At 39.2% G+C, this 18,021-nt stretch overlaps 1 protein-coding gene across 4 annotated transcripts in view; it reads left to right on the top strand.

Annotated features, from left to right (window-relative positions):
- LOC136751425 (nectin-1) overlaps positions 1 to 11,873 on the top strand; it is a 50,850-nt gene extending 38,977 nt beyond the window's left edge. For 3 of the 4 annotated variants that reach the window (XM_066707035.1, XM_066707038.1, XM_066707036.1), the window contains exons 6-9: positions 2,026 to 2,174; positions 3,951 to 4,038; positions 8,653 to 8,704; positions 10,892 to 11,873. In XM_066707035.1, coding sequence (XP_066563132.1) covers positions 2,026 to 2,174; positions 3,951 to 4,038; positions 8,653 to 8,704; positions 10,892 to 11,005 — 403 coding nt within the window. In that variant the 3' untranslated portion in view covers positions 11,006 to 11,873. Of the gene's footprint in view, positions 1 to 2,025; positions 2,175 to 3,950; positions 4,039 to 4,245; positions 4,380 to 5,048; positions 5,299 to 8,652; positions 8,705 to 10,891 lie in introns of those variants that run through there. The other variant, XR_010817005.1, reaches the window with a different exon arrangement.
- Positions 11,874 to 18,021: the final 6,148 nt, after the last annotated feature.

Here is an 18,021-nt window from a genome sequence, read left to right as displayed (position 1 = left end):
ATCAATATGACTGAGTGAAATTCAAACAAAATAGAGAAAATACTTTTTGTCCTGTGAAGTCATGTAATTTATTTCGTGCCTGTATTTACTTCTTTGTTGGCGAGACACGGCATCTTCTTTGAAACAGACGGAGGCATTTAGGAGGAGTATCTGATGACCAGACACCATTTAATGAGAGGCACTACACTACTCTTGGGCATTGTGCCATGGAGCATCTATCTAGGATATACACTCACCTAAAGGATTATTAGGAACACCTGTTCAATTTCTCATTAATGCAATTATCTCACCAACCAATCACATGGCAGTTGCTTCAATGCATTTAGGGGTGTGGTCCTGGTCAAGACAATCTCCTGAACTCCAAACTGAATGTCTGAATGGGAAAGAAAGGTGATTTAAGCAATTTTGAGCGTGGCATGGTTGTTGGTGCCAGACGGGCCAGTCTGAGTATTTCACAATCTGCTCAGTTACTGGGATTTTCACACACAACCATTTCTAGGGTTTACAAAGAATGGTGTGAAAAGGGAAAAACATCCAGTATGCGGCAGTCCTGTGGGCGAAAATGCCTTGTTGATGCTAGAGGTCAGAGGAGAATGGGCCGACTGATTCAAGCTGATAGAAGAGCAACTTTGACTGAAATAACCGCTCGTTACAACCGAGGTATGCAGCAAAGCATTTGTGAAGCCACAACACGTACAACCTTGAGGCGGATGGGCTACAACAGCAGAAGACCCCACCGGGTACCACTCATCTCCACTACAAATAGGAAAAAGAGGCTACAATTTGCACAAGCTCACCAAAATTGGACAGTTGAAGACTGGAAAAATGTTGCCTGGTCTGATGAGTCTCGATTTCTGTTGAGACATTCAGATGGTAGAGTCAGAATTTGGCATAAACAGAATGAGAACATGGATCCATCATGCCTTGTTACCACTGTGCAGGCTGGTGGTGGTGGTGTAATGGTGTGGGGGATGTTTTCTTGGCACACTTTAGGCCCCTTAGTGCCAATTGGGCATCGTTTAAATGCCACGGCCTACCTGAGCATTGTTTCTGACCATGTCCATCCCTTTATGACCACCATGTACCTATCCTCTGATGGCTACTTCCAACAGGATAATGCACCATGTCACAAAGGTTGAATCATTTCAAATTGGTTTCTTGAACATGACAATGAGTTCACTGTACTAAACTGGCCCCCACAGTCACCAGATCTCAACCCAATAGAGCATCTTTGGGATGTGGTGGAACGGGAGCTTCGTGCCCTGGATGTGCATCCCACAAATCTCCATCAACTGCAAGATGCTATCCTATCAATATGGGCCAACATTTCTAAAGAATGCTTTCAGCACCTTGTTGAATCAATGCCACGTAGAATTAAGGCAGTTCTGAAGGCGAAAGGGGGTCAAACACAGTATTAGTATGGTGTTCCTAATAATCCTTTAGGTGAGTGTATGTAGTGCAATGGCAGATTGTGCTTCTCTCAGCAGTGATATTCTGGAGAAAGGGGTTCCAGGATACAGTGTGTGAGGTAACTTTTAGGTGACTTTGCTACACAAGATTCAGCATCAGGTCAAATGAAGTTGTGCCAGTTATACTGCATAACAGAACATCTCTTTTTCAGGGATCCAGGTTATGTTCATAGCCTAAAGTTATTACTATAATGCTAGAAAGACAATTTGGTTTTCCCTGTATAACTATTTTGTCTTATTATGATATTCTTACATCATATGTATAAATCCGAAACGTATTAGTTGTCTGTTGATTCCTCAGTGGAAAACATAAACCTAATGTTGTTGTGTGTTTACTGCCCTGCAATGGGTTGGAGTGCTGTTCAGGGTGTACTCCACCTTGTACCCTGTACTTGCCGGGATAGGCTCTGGCTCACTGTGACCATATACTGGATGAAGCGTTTTTTGAGAATGTTTGGATGGATGGAATTTGTTTCTCAGCTGTCCATTATCCATTATATCAGTATACTGAAGTGACTTAAAAGACAATGTTCTCTTATGTTTGATCATCTCATAGAATAAACCACACACTTACCAGTAGTAAAATTAGAGCAAATGGAAGGAGATTGGAGTTACTGGAGCAGAGCCCTGATGTAAATGGATTGTATGTAATTGAAGCATCAAATACATACGGCAAAGCATCTGGTACTATATATATATATATAGGTAAGTTTTAGTTGTCTCTTTCTTGTTTGTATGTTTTAAATGTATATTTCACATGCCTGTTTTCTTATGTGTATTCAGTTTTATACATCTAGTATGTTACAGTAAAGGTCTGAATTAGTCATCATTGTCTTTTGGCTACTGTCATCCAAACTGCTTGCTACAATTTTGCATAAACATTTTTATATACTGATAAGACAGAAGTGACTAATCATGGGGTTGAAAAAGTATAGTAAATATATTTTCTAGGAAACCTAGAAATGCAGATAGCAACCCATAACTGCAGAGTGCCTTATCACTGCATGCCTCTTTTAATATGTTAATGACACAGCATACTTGTACACTGACAGAACCTCTTTGATCTAACAGAGTGTTGTGCTATATAGTAAGAGCTGGCTTTCCCCAATTAAATAACTCTTATAAGAGGTTTGACCAGTAGAGCTCAATTCTATAAGATGCAAACACAAGTTTAAAAGATACAAACAACTCTATTGTAAAATAAAGGTACACTGACTATACTAAATTACTAAAATAATAGGCAGTTAGATCAATTGTATGACAAAGGGGATTAAAATGTATTTCGGTAATGATTATAACAGTGACAATATCCTACTTAAGAGGAAGGTTAATCTTAATATTCAATATTGTTACTCCAACTTCATGTGTTAGTATTGTTTAGTTATTTCAAAGTTAGTTTTATAATTCTCAAACACTGGTTCTGGAGAGATGCTCATGATGCCGCCCATAGGTTGCAGATAGGGAACCTTTCAGCTGCTCTAATTATAGATTCAATATTAATCTGCTTTATTATCAGCTAATGCTGAATCTGTTTTCAAACTAGTTAATAGCAGAATGGTGAAGATCTGTCTAGATATACAGACAGACGGGTGACAAAGTAAAGGAAAAACAAGTGGAAGAACATAATGAATGCAGATGCCACCAAACAGGTGTACTGCATGATACAATTAAGCAATTAACATCCTGTAATGCTCTTGTGGCATGTATAAAAATGCTGAGCAGTAGTTGTAGTAGATTAGTCGTAGTAGATTTTGATTGTGTGAGAAAGTGTCAAGCTGGCTGAAGTCCCATCTCCTGAATAATGGCTTTCTATCAAGATGTCCATATTCCCCCTAAACTGTGGACTTTAGAGACAACACAACAAATCTTTAATGCATTTTAAGGTCTGCTAGAACTGACCAGACTCTGAAGTGTCAGAAATCTGGAGAGGAGAGGAGTTAAAGAATCACCACTTTATATTGATTATTATTAATTAAACCAACACAATATTCTGGTCATTAAAAGAGCTAAATCCACCCCAGTATATAAATCTTCACAGGTATATCTGTGTGCAACTCAAACTGTTTGAATTGTAAGATAGATAGAAGTATGCAAGTATGTATGAGTGTGCCTTAGTAAAGGGAGCTCAGTGGCTAAGGCGGGGTGTGGGTGATCATGTCTGTAGACTAGGGTTCTTCAACCCTGTTCCTGGAGTGACCCCATCCAGCAGGCTTCTCTTAAATCATCATACTGATGCATACTGGTTAATAATACAAACATCATATATATTCCCAAAAAAAATAGTGCATGTGGTTTGGTCTCTCCCTACATTAACATGGCATGAAGTGATTTGGTTCCCATTTTTAGTCTTTTACCTTTAATGGCTTGCATAATGTGGATTAAGTCATGTGCCTATTTACACACATGTAAATGTTTTAATATGAAAATGATTAGAGATATTCATGTGGAAATAAATAACTTTTGTCCTATTTTTGATTTAAGGTACTACTTCAAGATCATCATCTGGGATGATTGCTGCATTTGCATTAGTAGCAGCAGTACTTTTTGTTCTGTTTTTGAATATAATGAGGTAATTACAGATTGTTGTTGTACATTAAGCATTATATACTACTATAAAATATACATGCATATATCTTTTTTATGTCACATACCATATTCAGTTGTTTTAATTTTGGCAGGTAGGAATACATTCTAGCCTTTTTGCTGTTTGAAAAATCCCCAAAAATCTGATTTAGTATTACATAACAACATCTAATTGAGTTTTATTGTTAATTAGTCCCTTAATGTATTACGGTGGCCCTGAAGTGCAAAACACAAGAAAAATAATTTGAGGACACAAAACGGAAATGACATCACTCATGAAAAGGCAGTCTGGAGCAGGAGGAAGCGGAAGAGAAATGGCTGAAATCGGTAAGGAGTTTGTTTTTAATCTTAAATGCGCTTATTATTGTAACATGTTACTCGACACATGATGTCCATCAGGACCGGCAACCTTTAGACACGGAGGGACAGCGCGAGTCTCATCCCGGTGTTTTCTCTGGTGTGAGGGGGGTGATGGTGTTTCTCCTGTGTGAGGGGTGCGTATTTTATATAAATGAAAGTCGGCTCCTCTCTCACCGGTGCTGCGGGCCCATGATCACCCCACGCGTGTACAGGTTGCCGAGCCCCGCTGTACAGCAGCCCAGTGAGAAAAATGCGTTTATACAGCTCTAGCTTTAGGGGTCGCTTTCGAACAGCAGTGTAACGATACTGGAGTAGTAGGACACGTGTATTAATTAAGTTACATTACATTATGTGCATAACTGTATCAAGATCAAAAACAACATGAACGTAAATGGCCAACCGAAAATAAACATAAAAAGGATTTGAAATATACAGTTCAGGTATGCTTTTACTTTAAAACTCTGTCCTAAACGAAGTAATCGATGGCATTTCTTTTTGGAAGTCAATATATATATTTTGAATTAGATTTAAATATATTTGTCAGTGTTTAATTTTGTAAAACCCATGGTTTTGATGATAAGTTGTTGGTATATATTTTTTTTGCCAGTATTTAAGATTTCTTTTGTATGTTTTCAGGTTAATGTTGGGATGACAGTGTGATGGCATTTTGAAAAAAGAGAGATGAAAAGAAGATTCTGAAGGGATCACATACAAGTTTTATTTGTTATATTGCAATGCAAAAAAACATGAGTAATTACAGTACAAAGTACAATAAAGGCATCCTTATTATTGAAATTACACTAAAAGCAAGCATTAACATTTTTCACTGGTCAATGGAGTAGACATGTTCACATTAAAGACCAAATGACAATACCATGTAAAAAGATTTATGCATCTCAGTTTTCCATCTTTGTTATTATACTGGGTTTTGGCAGTGAGGTGGAAAAGGTAATTGATTCAAGGGAATCAGATAGAAAAGTATACAAAACAGAAGAACAATACAGTGAGGGAAAAAGTATTTGATCTCCTGCTGATTTTGTACGTTTGCCCACTGACAAAGAATAACAACAAAAAAATACAGAAAAACACATTTCTAAAAAGTTATAAATTGATTTCAATGTTAATGAGGGAAATAAGTATTTGACCCCTTCGACTTAGTACTTGGTGGCAAAACCCTTGTTGGCAATCACAGAGGTCAGATGTTTCTTGTAGTTGGCCACCAGGTTTGCACACATCTCAGGAGGGATTTTGTCCCACTCCTCTTTGCAGATCCTCTCCAAGTCATTAAGGTTTCGAGGCTGATGTTTGGCAACTCGAACCTTCAGCTCCCTCCACAGATTTTCTATGGGATTAAGGTCTGGAGACTGGCTAGGCCACTCCAGGACCTTAATGTGCTTCTTCTTGAGCCACTCCTTTGTTGCCTTGGCTGTGTGTTTTGGGTCATTGTCATGTTGGAATACCCATCCACAACCCATTTTCAGTGCCCTGGCTGAGGGAAGGAGGTTCTCACCCAAGATTTGACGGTACATGGCCCCGTCCATCATCCCTTTAATGCGGTGCAGTTGTCCTGTCCCCTTAGCAGAAAAACACCCCCAAAGCATAATGTTTCCACCTCCATGTTTGATGGTGGGGATGGTGTTCTTGGGGTCATTCCTCCTCCTCCTCCAAACACGGCGATTTGATTTGATGCCAAAGAGCTCGATTTTGGTCTCATCTGACCACAACACTTTCACCCAGTTCTCCTCTGAATCATTCAGATGTTCATTGGCAAACTTCAGACGGGCCTGAACATATGCTTTCTTGAGCATGGGGACCTTGTGGGCGCTGCAGGATTTCAGTCCTTCACGACGTAGTGTTACCAATTGTTTTCTTGGTGACTATGGTCCCAGCTGCCTTGAGATCATTAACAAGATCCTCCCGTGTAGTTCTGGGCTGATTCCTCACCGTTCTCATGATCATTGAAACTCCACAAGGTGAGATCTTGCATGGAGCCCCAGACCGAGGGAGACTGACAGTTATTTTGTGTTTCTTCCATTTGCGAATAATCGCACCAACTGTTGTCACCTTCTCACCAAGCTGCTTGGCGATGGTCTTGTAGCCCATTCCAGCCTTGTGTAGGTCTACAATCTTGTCCCTGACATCCTTGGACAGCTCTTTGGTCTTGGCCATGGTGGAGAGTTTGGAATCTGATTGATTGATTGCTTCTGTGGACAGGTGTCTTTTATACAGGTAACAAGCTGAGATTAGGAGCACTCCCTTTAAGAGAGTGCTCCTAATCTCAGCTCGTTACCTGTATAAAAGACACCTGGGAGCCAGAAATCTTGCTGATTGATAGGGGATCAAATACTTATTTCCCTCATTAACATGCAAATCAATTTATAACTTTTTTGAAATACATTTTTCTAAAATGTTGTTATTCTGTCTCTCACTGTTAAAATATACCTACCATTAAAATTATAGACTGATCATTTCTTTGTCAGTGGGCAAATGTACAAAATCAGCAGGGGATCAAATACTTTTTTCCCTCACTGTACATATACAGGAAGTAGTTGGACAGGTAAATGAAGCAGATGCAAATTATGTTCATGTCATACTTTACATTTAGTTACATTTCATTAATATTGTTGTACTGCAACGTTGTCACATTTACAGGTGAGTTTGATTGAATCAATGGCAATTGGTAGAAGTTTGATTAAGTCTCACCTTGATTAAGTTACAGACTTGGGCTGGGACCTAATCTAATCTCACGGCACCTGTCCATCACACTTTACAAAACGTTAAATGTTAAATCTTTTAATGTTCAAATATAAGCTAAAACAAAATAAGTAACAAAACAAAATTTGGATGTACTCATTAATATTTAAAAAACTACAACAGAACATTGGTATGACAGTTTGTTTTCAGTTGGTTTGTTATAAGAAGCTAATATTAGAAACAGTTTCCCCACTTGTTTAGTCAAGTATTATAAAAAATAAACTGGACATGTGTGGCAGGTTAAGTATCTCATTAGGAATTCCGGATGGACAAGCTGACATTCTCTAAGGTCTAGTTCTGTACTGGTTGCAGAGCAGCTTGTATGCATTTAAATCCTTTTGGAGGATGTTAACAAAAGCAAAGCACAGAAAACACTCCTGTTCATGGCTGCCATTGAAATAACCTGCATCCTTCAAGTGTAGGAGCTCCATCCAAAACTGGGTGCTGAAGATATGATGACATTTAGTTACTCAATATAACTCACTTGTATGACACATTGTTTTAAACATATTGTGTGAAAGGTATTTGAATTTTAATAAATGATATGCAAAGTTTATTTTAAAAGTACAAAAACAAGGAAACGGTAATCTCCAGTACCATAGTTCATATAAATGCATGTATGCATTTTAATAACAATCGTGAGCACGATTACTGCACAATGTAATCAGATCTATAGAATATATATATAGAATATACAACAAAAAGGATACATGTATTGGCTATAACTTTACCGTTGTATTCTAAAATTTGACAACCAGGATTATATATTTAAACGTGACTTGAAAAGTGGTCAGTGTGCTTTGGATTGTGTGGGACAACAGTTTAATCATAAAATCCATGCATCCACTTACCCATAAGGTATTAATTAGTCGTTTCCATCTACGTGACAAAAATTATGTGGCCCAATAGACTGATAGCTGATCTACAGAACCGACTCCTCTGCTGACAGATGTTCAAATATACTATTAATACACGTGTCCTACTACTCCAGTATCGTTACACTGCTGTAAGAAAGTGACCCCTAAAGCTAGAGCTGTATAAACACATTTTTCTCACTGGGCTACTGTACAGTGGGGCTCGGCAACCTGTACACGCATGGGGTGATCATGGACCCGCAGCAACGACGAGAGAGGAGCCGACTTTCATTTATATAAAATACGCACCCCCCCCACCCCTCACACCGGAGAAAACACCATCACCCCCCCCGACACCGGAGAAACACCGTGATGAGACTCGCTGTCCCTCCATGTGTAAAAGGTAGCCGGTACTGATGGACAGCATGTGTCGAGTAATATGTTACAATAATAAGTGCATTTCAGATTAAAAAACAAACTCCTTGCCGATTTCAGCCGTTTCTCTTCCGCTTCCTCCTGCTCCAGAATCCCTTCTCATGAGTGATGTCATTTCCGTTGTGAGAATTGTTGTGTGTGTTGTGGAAATTATTTTTTGTGCTCTCAAAATATTTTTCTTGTTTTTTGCACTTCAGGGCCACCGAAATGAGTAGGTGCCGGCCTTCTTCTTCGAACAGTAGAGATCAGGTAAATGCTTTTTTTGGGGAAGTTTTTGAACAGATCTTTGTTCGACTCCACATGCAATAACACTCAACACAGTGCGTGTCATGTATGACAACCAGATCCTGTGCTTTTAACACAAAATTTAGAACAAGCAAGCACACACCAGCCATGTAGAAACAGTACAGCAAAGTACAACTCATACAGTGGCATGGCTACGGTCAGCAGTCACTAAGAGAGCAGTTGATTTACTTTAACTACACTTCTCCACTGCTCTCTATCAACTATGGGACAGTTCCAGGAGTAAAGTAACTGGAGCTCAGATCAGACCATCATCATCTTGAGAGATCACTTCAATAAGCTGCTGGGCAAAACTGAATTGAATTGCAGATACAAGGGTGTCATTGTAATATCACTTTTGCATAGTGTTTGGAAACCTATGTTCATTTAGTTAGCGTTTGTTCTAAATCACATTCACCTACAACAAAATGGCCTGTCTACTTATGGAGCGCCAAATGTAAAAAGCGCACACTTTTTTTCAAGTGTCTATTTTCACACATTTAACTTAAATCTTGTGTTTTTTTCCACATTTAGTAAATACATTAGCCGTTTTTTCCACAATTATTAAGATTTTGTTTTTAAAATAAATACTTAAATGCTTAATCTCCATTTTTGAAAATAATTTAACTAAATCCTAAATCTGAGTCACAAAATAAATATATAGCTTTTAAATACATATTTAGTCTAAATATCAATGTAAATGTTAAATATAAATATAAATGTTAAAAGTTAAATCTAAATGTTAAATGTGGAGCTTGTAAAAAAAAAAAAATATATATATATATATATATATATATATATATTTGCACCGAACTGCAGATGTGGTGGGATTGTCAAGGCAGGGCTTTATATACAGTGAGCGGCCAGTGGAGTAGCAGACCAGGGTGTGAAGTATAAACTCACAGAGAGCTGTTTCCCACTTTGAGACACTGGCCCACAATCACTCCAGTATATTGGATTTATAATAAATGACATATAGTCCTGTGATAGTGGCCGGGTCATGCATGTAACCAAATGCATTGTGGGATACTCATGCATAAAACACTCAATATAGGAGAGATCAGAGACTCAGAGATTCAGATAAAGTTTAATTTAGAATGCCTCGTAAGATATGCATTTAAGTAGTTTCAACATGTTTTAAAATTCCCCAAAGTTAATTTCATAACAGAAAAACTGAACTTTGTTCATGGTAGCGCAGTGATTAGTGCTGCTGCCTCATAGCTGCAGGGTCCTGGGTTTGAGTCCTGGCTCGGGGTGCCTGTCTGTGTGGAGTTTGCATGTTCTCCCCGTGGCCGCATGGGTTTTCTCCAGGCACTCTGGAATTGCCCTGTGTGTGTATGTATGAATGTGTTGCCTAGCAATGGACTGGCATCCCATCCTGGGTGTATTCCTGCCTTGCGCATGATGCCTGGGATCAGCTCCGGCTTCCCTGCAACCTTCTCCAGGATAAGTGGTTTGAAGATGAATGGATTTATATTTAACATTTATATTTATATTTTACATTTATATTTAGACTAAATATTTATTTCAAAGTTAAATGTTTAGTTTGCAAATCCCATATTTAGGATTTAGCTAAATATTTAATCAAACCATAAATATATATTTTTTCAAAACCGGAGATTTTGCATTTATTTATTTAAAAACCAAAATATTTATAAATGTGGAATGTACTGTTTTACGTTTGGCGCCCCATATCTACTGATACTTTCTCATGTGCCAAATGTTAGTTTATCTCTGGATGTTGTCCTCATACGCTTTCCTAAAAGCAGTATCCTCATAAAGTAGTGCTTCATAGTATGTGTTAAGAAACCTCAGAGTAAAAGAAATGCTGGCATGGTCATTATGGTCATAATGTACATCTAGTTATTCGATCTACTACTACCTGTCATAGGGCCATGCTGAAGACTTAGGGCTGGTTTCACAGACCCAGATTACCACTAGTCATGGACCACTCAATGTTATTTTAGGTAGAGTAATCCAAGACTAGAGCTAATCGAGGTCTGTGAACCAGCAATTAATGTATTTTTTGAAGTCTGTTGATTGTCCTTTGAGTGATGTGCCACACTTAACAAATTATTACCATTGTCATGTTTGATCAGATTTGACCAGGGAAAATTGTATCCCTTTATCCAGTTATCCCAATTTTTCTTTCAGCCAAATGATAATGCCCCAGATGCCAGCACACCTCTTGCAGTCCTGTCAGCCTCACAGGAAATGCAGCCTCTTGAGGGAGGGAGTTCAGGAAGTGCAGGCCAGATCCAGGAATAGCCCCTTTGACCTTGTGGACAAGGTTACAGCAGCTGGCCTGAACTTCAGAGGATACTGTTGCTTACATTATCATTACATGAGTAATGATAGATTGTGTATGCAACCACAATTATCTGAAACAGAAAGCAATGCCCAAAGGGGGATGGGTTAGCCAGTTCACATGGATACCTTATTGAAATATTTTTCATATTTCATTTTTCATGGATAAGCAAGAACTTTAAACCTGGTCCATCCAGGCATTCGGCGATTCCAGTGCTGTGTCATGCACATGCCTGTGTGCACTGGGGCCTCTGTGACCCTTGGTGTGGGGGGCTGTTGGCAGGGAGGGCGCTGCTGGCTCAACAACAAGTGGAACTCAGGGCCATGGAGAGCCAAGAGTCACTGGCAGAGGGAACCGGAAGCGCAGCTGAAAGCGTGTGCAGAACATGCGTGACTAATAGAGGGCTGCTCTAATGCTGTCTCAGACCTGCCAACTTTGAAATATGAAAAATAATAAGGCACACTTCAGAGATTAAGGAATGTCAGGAAATTTAACAATGAACTAAAAATAATATAACCTCACTATATACTATAACTATTTATTTATTACATGATAGAGGTACATTGTGCTTGATCAAAAAGTTTGTGAACAAGACTTCAGCCCTGATAGCTCCAAGATAATCACCTCGACTGATGACATTTTCAAGTTTCGAGCAGGTAGACACAGTAGCAGCCTTGTTCTCATACTTCTTGGTACATACAGTGAGGGAAAAAAAGTATTTGATCCCCTGCTGATTTTGTACGTTTGTCCACTGACAAAGAAATGATCAGTCTATAATTGTAATGGTAGGTGTATTTTAACAGTGAGAGACAGAATAACAAGAAAAAAAATAGAAAAATGCATTTCAAAAAAGTTATAAATTGATTTGCATGTTAATGAGGGAAATAAGTATTTGATCCCCTATCAATCAGCAAGATTTCTGGCTCCCAGGTGTCTTTTATACAGGTAACTGTATAAAAGACACCTATCCACAGAAGCAATCAATCAATCAGATTCCAAACTCTCCACCATGTCCAAGGATGTCAGGGACAAGATTGTAGACCTACACAAGGCTGGAATGGGCTACAAGACCATAGCCAAGCAGCTTGGTGAGAAGGTGACAACAGCTGGTGTGATTATTCGCAAATGGAAGGAACACAAAATAATTGTCAGTCTCCCTTGGTCTTGGGGCTCCATGAAAGATCTCACCTCTTGGAGTTTCAATGATCATGAGAACAGTGAGGAATCAGCCCAGAACTACACGGGAGGATCTTGTTAATTATCTCAAGGCAGCTGGGACCATAGTCACCAAGAAAACAATTGGTAATACACTACGCTGTTAAGGACTGAAATCCTTCAGCACCCGCAAGGTCCCCCTGCTCAAGAAAGCACATGTACAGACCCGTCTGAAGTTTGCCAATGAACATCTGAATGATTCAGAGGAGAACTGGGTGAAAGTGTTGTGGTCAGATGAGACCAAAATCGAGGTCTTTGGCATCAACTCAACTCGCCGTGTTTGGAGGAGGAGGAATGACCCCAAGAACACCATCCCCACCGTCAAACATGGAGGTGGAAACATTATGCTTTGGGGGTGTTTTTCTGCTAAGGGGACAGGACAACTGCACCGCATCAAAGGGACGATGGACGGGGCCATGTACCATCAAGTCTTGGGTGAGAACCTCCTTCCCTCAGCAAGGGCATTGAAAATGGGTCATGGATGGGTATTCCAGCATGACAATGACCCCAAACACACAGCCAAGGCAACAAAGGAGTGGCTCAAGAAGAAGCACATTAAGGTCCTGGAGTGGCCTAGCCAGTCTCTAGACCTTAATCCCATAGAAAATCTGTGGAGGGAGCTGAAGGTTCGAGTTGCCAAATGTCAGCCTCGAAACCTTAATGACTTGGAGAGGATCTGCAAAGAGGAGTGTGACAAAATCCCTCCTGAGATGTGTGCAAACCTGGTGGCCAACTACAAGAAACGTCTGACCTCTGTGATTGCCAACAAGGGTTTTGCCACCAAGTACTAAGTCGAAGGGGTCAAATACTTATTTCCCTCATTAACATGCAAATCAATTTATAACTTTTTTGAAATGCGTTTTTCTGTATTTTTTTGTTGTTATTCTTTGTCAGTGGGCAAACGTACAAAATCAGCAGGAGATCAAATATTTTTTTCCCTCACTGTATGTGTTAATGCAGGGGTGCTCAATCCTGGTCCTGCAGAGCCCCAATTGACTTACTCTTCTAGGTCACGCTATATTGCCAATGTCTTAATAATGGGAACACATGAAAGTTATTAATCAATTAAGGAAGTCAATCAAGGGAATTCTTCCCTCAGGATGCTGCAGGTATTCAGATAATTGCTCCAATGGTTTCTAAAGCACTGAATTTACCACACCACCTGCTTCATTTATCAGAATGAAATACATCCAGGTGTTTATAAATTGGTGATACAAGGGTGACTTCTGAAAACTGCTGGATAGAAGCTCTCCAGGACCAAGATCGAGCAGCCCTGTGTTAATGTATGTCATCCTGGCCACTGTGAGCTATGGAAATACCAACTATACATACCTTGCAATGTGCGTAATGTTCACCTCTTGTAGGCTTCATTATCATGCCGTTTCATGGGCGGAGTGTTTTCATCGACATCGTTCATATCATTACTTCTCCATTTTAGATTCTCTCAAGCCACCATCAAGCTCTCGCGAGAATGTGATCCAAGACGGCTGCACCCATGGAGTAAATGGCATCAGTGATAGTGCCAACCAGATAGCCACTTTTCTTCTTAAAAGCTGGTCGCAGAAAAATGACATCATCTTTCCCATAAAAATGAAAAACTTAATTTCAGGTCTGCTGTCTGTCAGCAAAACACACCACTCCATGAGGTGGCACTGTTGTACCATGCGCCGTGTGTACTGCAGACACAACGTGCAGTACTGTGCTGCACTGCATGGGGGGACCTGCACCGATTGAGTGCATTGTGGGACGTGCAGATCTCTGTGTACCAAGTGTGCCGTGCACCGGGCTGCTATAACACAAGAGAAAATGAGAGGCTGAAGACCACACGGCCTGCAGCAGAGCTGAAGATCAAGCACTCTAAGGGAAGTAATACAGCTGTGCTGAATTCTAGGTAGAACTAAGAGATCACACAGATCCCCTACAGATTCAGCAGCAGACTGTAATGATTACTCAGGAGCCCCTCATTTGGTGACATCTGTAAGGCAGACCGAGGCCCCACCGGGATATGGATTTACTGCCACAGTATGTGCTGGTGGCTGCTCTGAGGGAGCGATGAGGTATCCATGGAAACTGGTTTAACCCCTCCCCCATTGGGCTGTGTTTACGAATTCGAAAGATAACCCTGTGCTAGAAGGACAATAGTCTATCAATCATTTCATCCCCTGATCAGGACTGGAATGCAATCTTACATAACACCTCCGAGACATACTGGCATGACAAATGGAGAGGAGACCAGAGGGACAAACATCTGTGACTACATTGGGGTGAAATACACCCCCTACGCTCAGCTCCTGTGCATAGAAGTTACACTGTATTCCTACAATGCGCACATTGTTTGAAAGCTTATTCTCTTGGCTACCAGCACGTTTCATGCTCTAACACATCTGATTTACAGTTTCCGTGTCACCTGCCATCATTCAGAGCCTGGGGGGTAAAAGCGCAGTTTGCTCTGGGGGGGTGGGGTCTCATTCAGACAGTCACAGATCACTCAGTTTCAATCGGATTTGTTTGCAAATAGGCTTGTTTTGTTCAGAACAACCTAACGATCATTTGATGTTCTATCAAACACAGAGAAGTTCAGATCCAATTATGTAAAATCGTTGTGTATTAGTACACTGTAAACAGAGTTTTCCAACTTGATATTTTGAGCTCTCTACAGGTGTGTGTTGCTTCTACCAAATATGAGATTTTGTACTCCTACTCAGACCAAGTATCCCTCCAACTCACCCCCTGCCGAGTGTAAATGTGAGTGGGGGGGGTATAAAGAACTATTTTTTCACATCAGAGAATGTTTCACATCGTTAAAAAGCTGAGAGTCTCACAACAGTGAATAGTACACGTGGGATTAAAGAGAAGCACATGGATTTGGTCCCCTTTCAAGGGTACCAGAGGGGTTACACTTTGTTAAACAAAATGATTCCATGGTTTCTTTATCTCCAATTGTTTATTTGTTCTATGCTTTATGTACATTGAGACATTAAACTGCGTACATTTAAATAAAACTAAAACTTTTGACCAGTAGTATACATGCCATAAAGCACAGTTTGTCTTAACCATACTATCACCATGAAGGCCAATACATTTTAAATGGTGCTGTTAATCACTTTTAACTTTTTGTCCATTTCTTTTTCACAGTAGAGTATAATAAATGTGTGCTTTATCAGCAGTAAGTATCTGCTTCCTCTCGGTACCCTATCACTGACACTCTGCTTCTAAGGCCTCAGTAAGAAGTTGTTAGCAGCCCACAGCCCTCATTGCTAATCTCAGTCTTCATGTTCAAATGAGCTATCTATCCATTTGATAGCACAAACGCTCACTCTTGTTTCCTCTGTACAATGTCAGTACAGCTTCCCTCAGTAAACAGTCATGTCCCTAAATGAGTCAAATCTACATTTACTAAACAGCCTGGAATTTCCACACTGCTCCCACAATTCATTTTGAGCATATCCAGGGCTATTTCCTATAATGCTATGTATTATATTTATTTATTTCCTTGTTAGTTTTATTTTATTTTTTTATTATTTTTTTTATTGATGTGTTACAGCTTTAAAGAGTGATCCCTAAAACAAAAGGTACCACCTACTGGTCAATCAAACAATCTCCAATCCATTTCTTTGTTTCACCTTACACCAAGTAGACTGTGTGCCCTCCCAACACATCTGTATTTCTGCCAATGCTTTAAGAGTTACTTCATCACATCATGACTGATGGGGTGCTCTTCCCTTGCCTGCATTAAATAAAATATCTGTAGCTGAGAATCAACCTGAGTCATGAATCTCTGTGGATAATGGAGAATAAATCCATTACAGTAATGACAGGACACAAGGCCAAAAAGAGAACGTGCTTTCTGTTAGTTTCTTATATAGTTATCGCTATAGTACAAGTACAAGTTTGAGAAGTTAAACATTGTGTTGCGACTTCCAGTAATACATGCTACACAGAGCTGCAATGTGGACAACTTTGATTTAATTATTATTGCTTGTTTGTTTAGTTTCTTGGGGTGTGTGCTGCATGTATTTAAAAATATTAAAAATATACACAAAATATACTAATGAGAAACATGTACCAGACAAACTGCTGATCCCTGCCCGAGATTCGAACTGCGCAGCACAGGAGCCGCAGCCCCTCCAGCACAGTTAGTGTTAAGCCCACTACACCTAAACACCTGCTTTCAGAACAGCAGTGACCACTCGACTGACTTTTTTGACGTATGGTTAAGTCATTTGTAACGTGCTCATGTATCGTATGATCCCCGTTCACTAGCTAAACAGGAATTGCAAGTGTTTCAGACATTGTCCACTTTTACTTTAACCTTGGTCTAAAGCATAAATATATATTACAATGTTTGAGCCATGTAAACGGAACTGTGCTCAGTATGACAACATTCAGAAGGGTTTTAATAGAAAACCATGTCCGCTTTACTTGAAGTAGTATTGTTTGCGATGGCAGAAATAGGTAAACACGGGAAGCTACATGGGTATAAAATGATGCACCTTAAATGCATTCAACAGGGCTTTGTGGAAACTCAAGCCACCAGACGCCGTCTTCACCCACTGCAGCCTGAAGGAGTGTTACAATATCTCACACAAGTATCTTAGTAAGTTTATTAAGTTTCTATCCTTCTTATCCGGTTCTACAAATGTTCTTTAACAAATGTTTTTCCCCTGGCAGCAAAAAATACCTGATAAAAATAAATAAAAATTGAACCTGTCAGCAACACGCCCCTAAAATACGATTTTTTTTCCCGTGTGGCAGCAATACGCTTTTTTAAGATTCAAGTATTAAATTAACATTTAAATGACATATATTACATTCAATTAAATTTAAAATGTACGTGCTCCACCCACCGATGCACCCCCTCATTCAAGGTAAATGCTAGTGATGGGCATCACGGCTCTTTTGGCTCCCAAATGGCTCTTTAAATAAAAAATGTTTTGTATTTTTTCAAGTCAAACAGTTTGCGAAAGTTTGACTATGATTGGTGTTAAAACAATTCTAATTAGATTATTGAATGAAATCTTACTCTACCTTAACCACAATGTATTTTAAAATGCATTGGTGTGTTATGAAAAAGAATGCTATTAAACATTGGCCCTTAAACGGTCGTCCTAAAATTCTGTGAGAGAAAGCCATTGGTTGCATTCTTGTAGCACCGCAGATTTTGCGCAGATCTGCAGAATTCCACCAATCCCATTGGCGGAGTCGCGCAGCCAATCACAGACAGGAAATAACAAATCCCACCCTCCTGTCAGTTTTCATTACAGCTGAGAGCCAATCAACCGTACAGGCTTTAAAATAAAATAAATATTATTATTATTATTATTATTATTATTATTATTATTATTATTATTATTTTTTATTATTATTATTTTAACTATTGAATGTTAGATTTACTTGTTGATAGTGGCCATCTTTAATGAATAGTTGAATTTTTGACTATTCGGTCTCATCCTTCATATATATATATATATATATATATATATATATATATATATGTAGCATAAGGTACACTTATAAAATTCAATTAAAGAAGTGAATTTATAGTATCACCTTATCACGAATCCTGGAATCTTGTAGAACTCAATTTCTGTAATAATTGGACACAGACACCAATTCCAAAGATATAAATTGTCAAATTTATTCAAAAACAAAGACTAAATGTAGCACTACACTAATTATACAAAAGGGAAAAACTAATTAAAATTCAACTCTAGATCAACAAATCAAAGACAAATCACTTCCGTGACCAAATCAAAGACCA

Source organism: Amia ocellicauda, chromosome 6, assembly GCF_036373705.1.
Source record: "Amia ocellicauda isolate fAmiCal2 chromosome 6, fAmiCal2.hap1, whole genome shotgun sequence".
NCBI lineage: Eukaryota > Metazoa > Chordata > Actinopteri > Amiiformes > Amiidae > Amia > Amia ocellicauda.
Note: the sequence above shows the minus strand (reverse complement) of the source record. Positions and strands in the feature narration are given on the sequence as shown.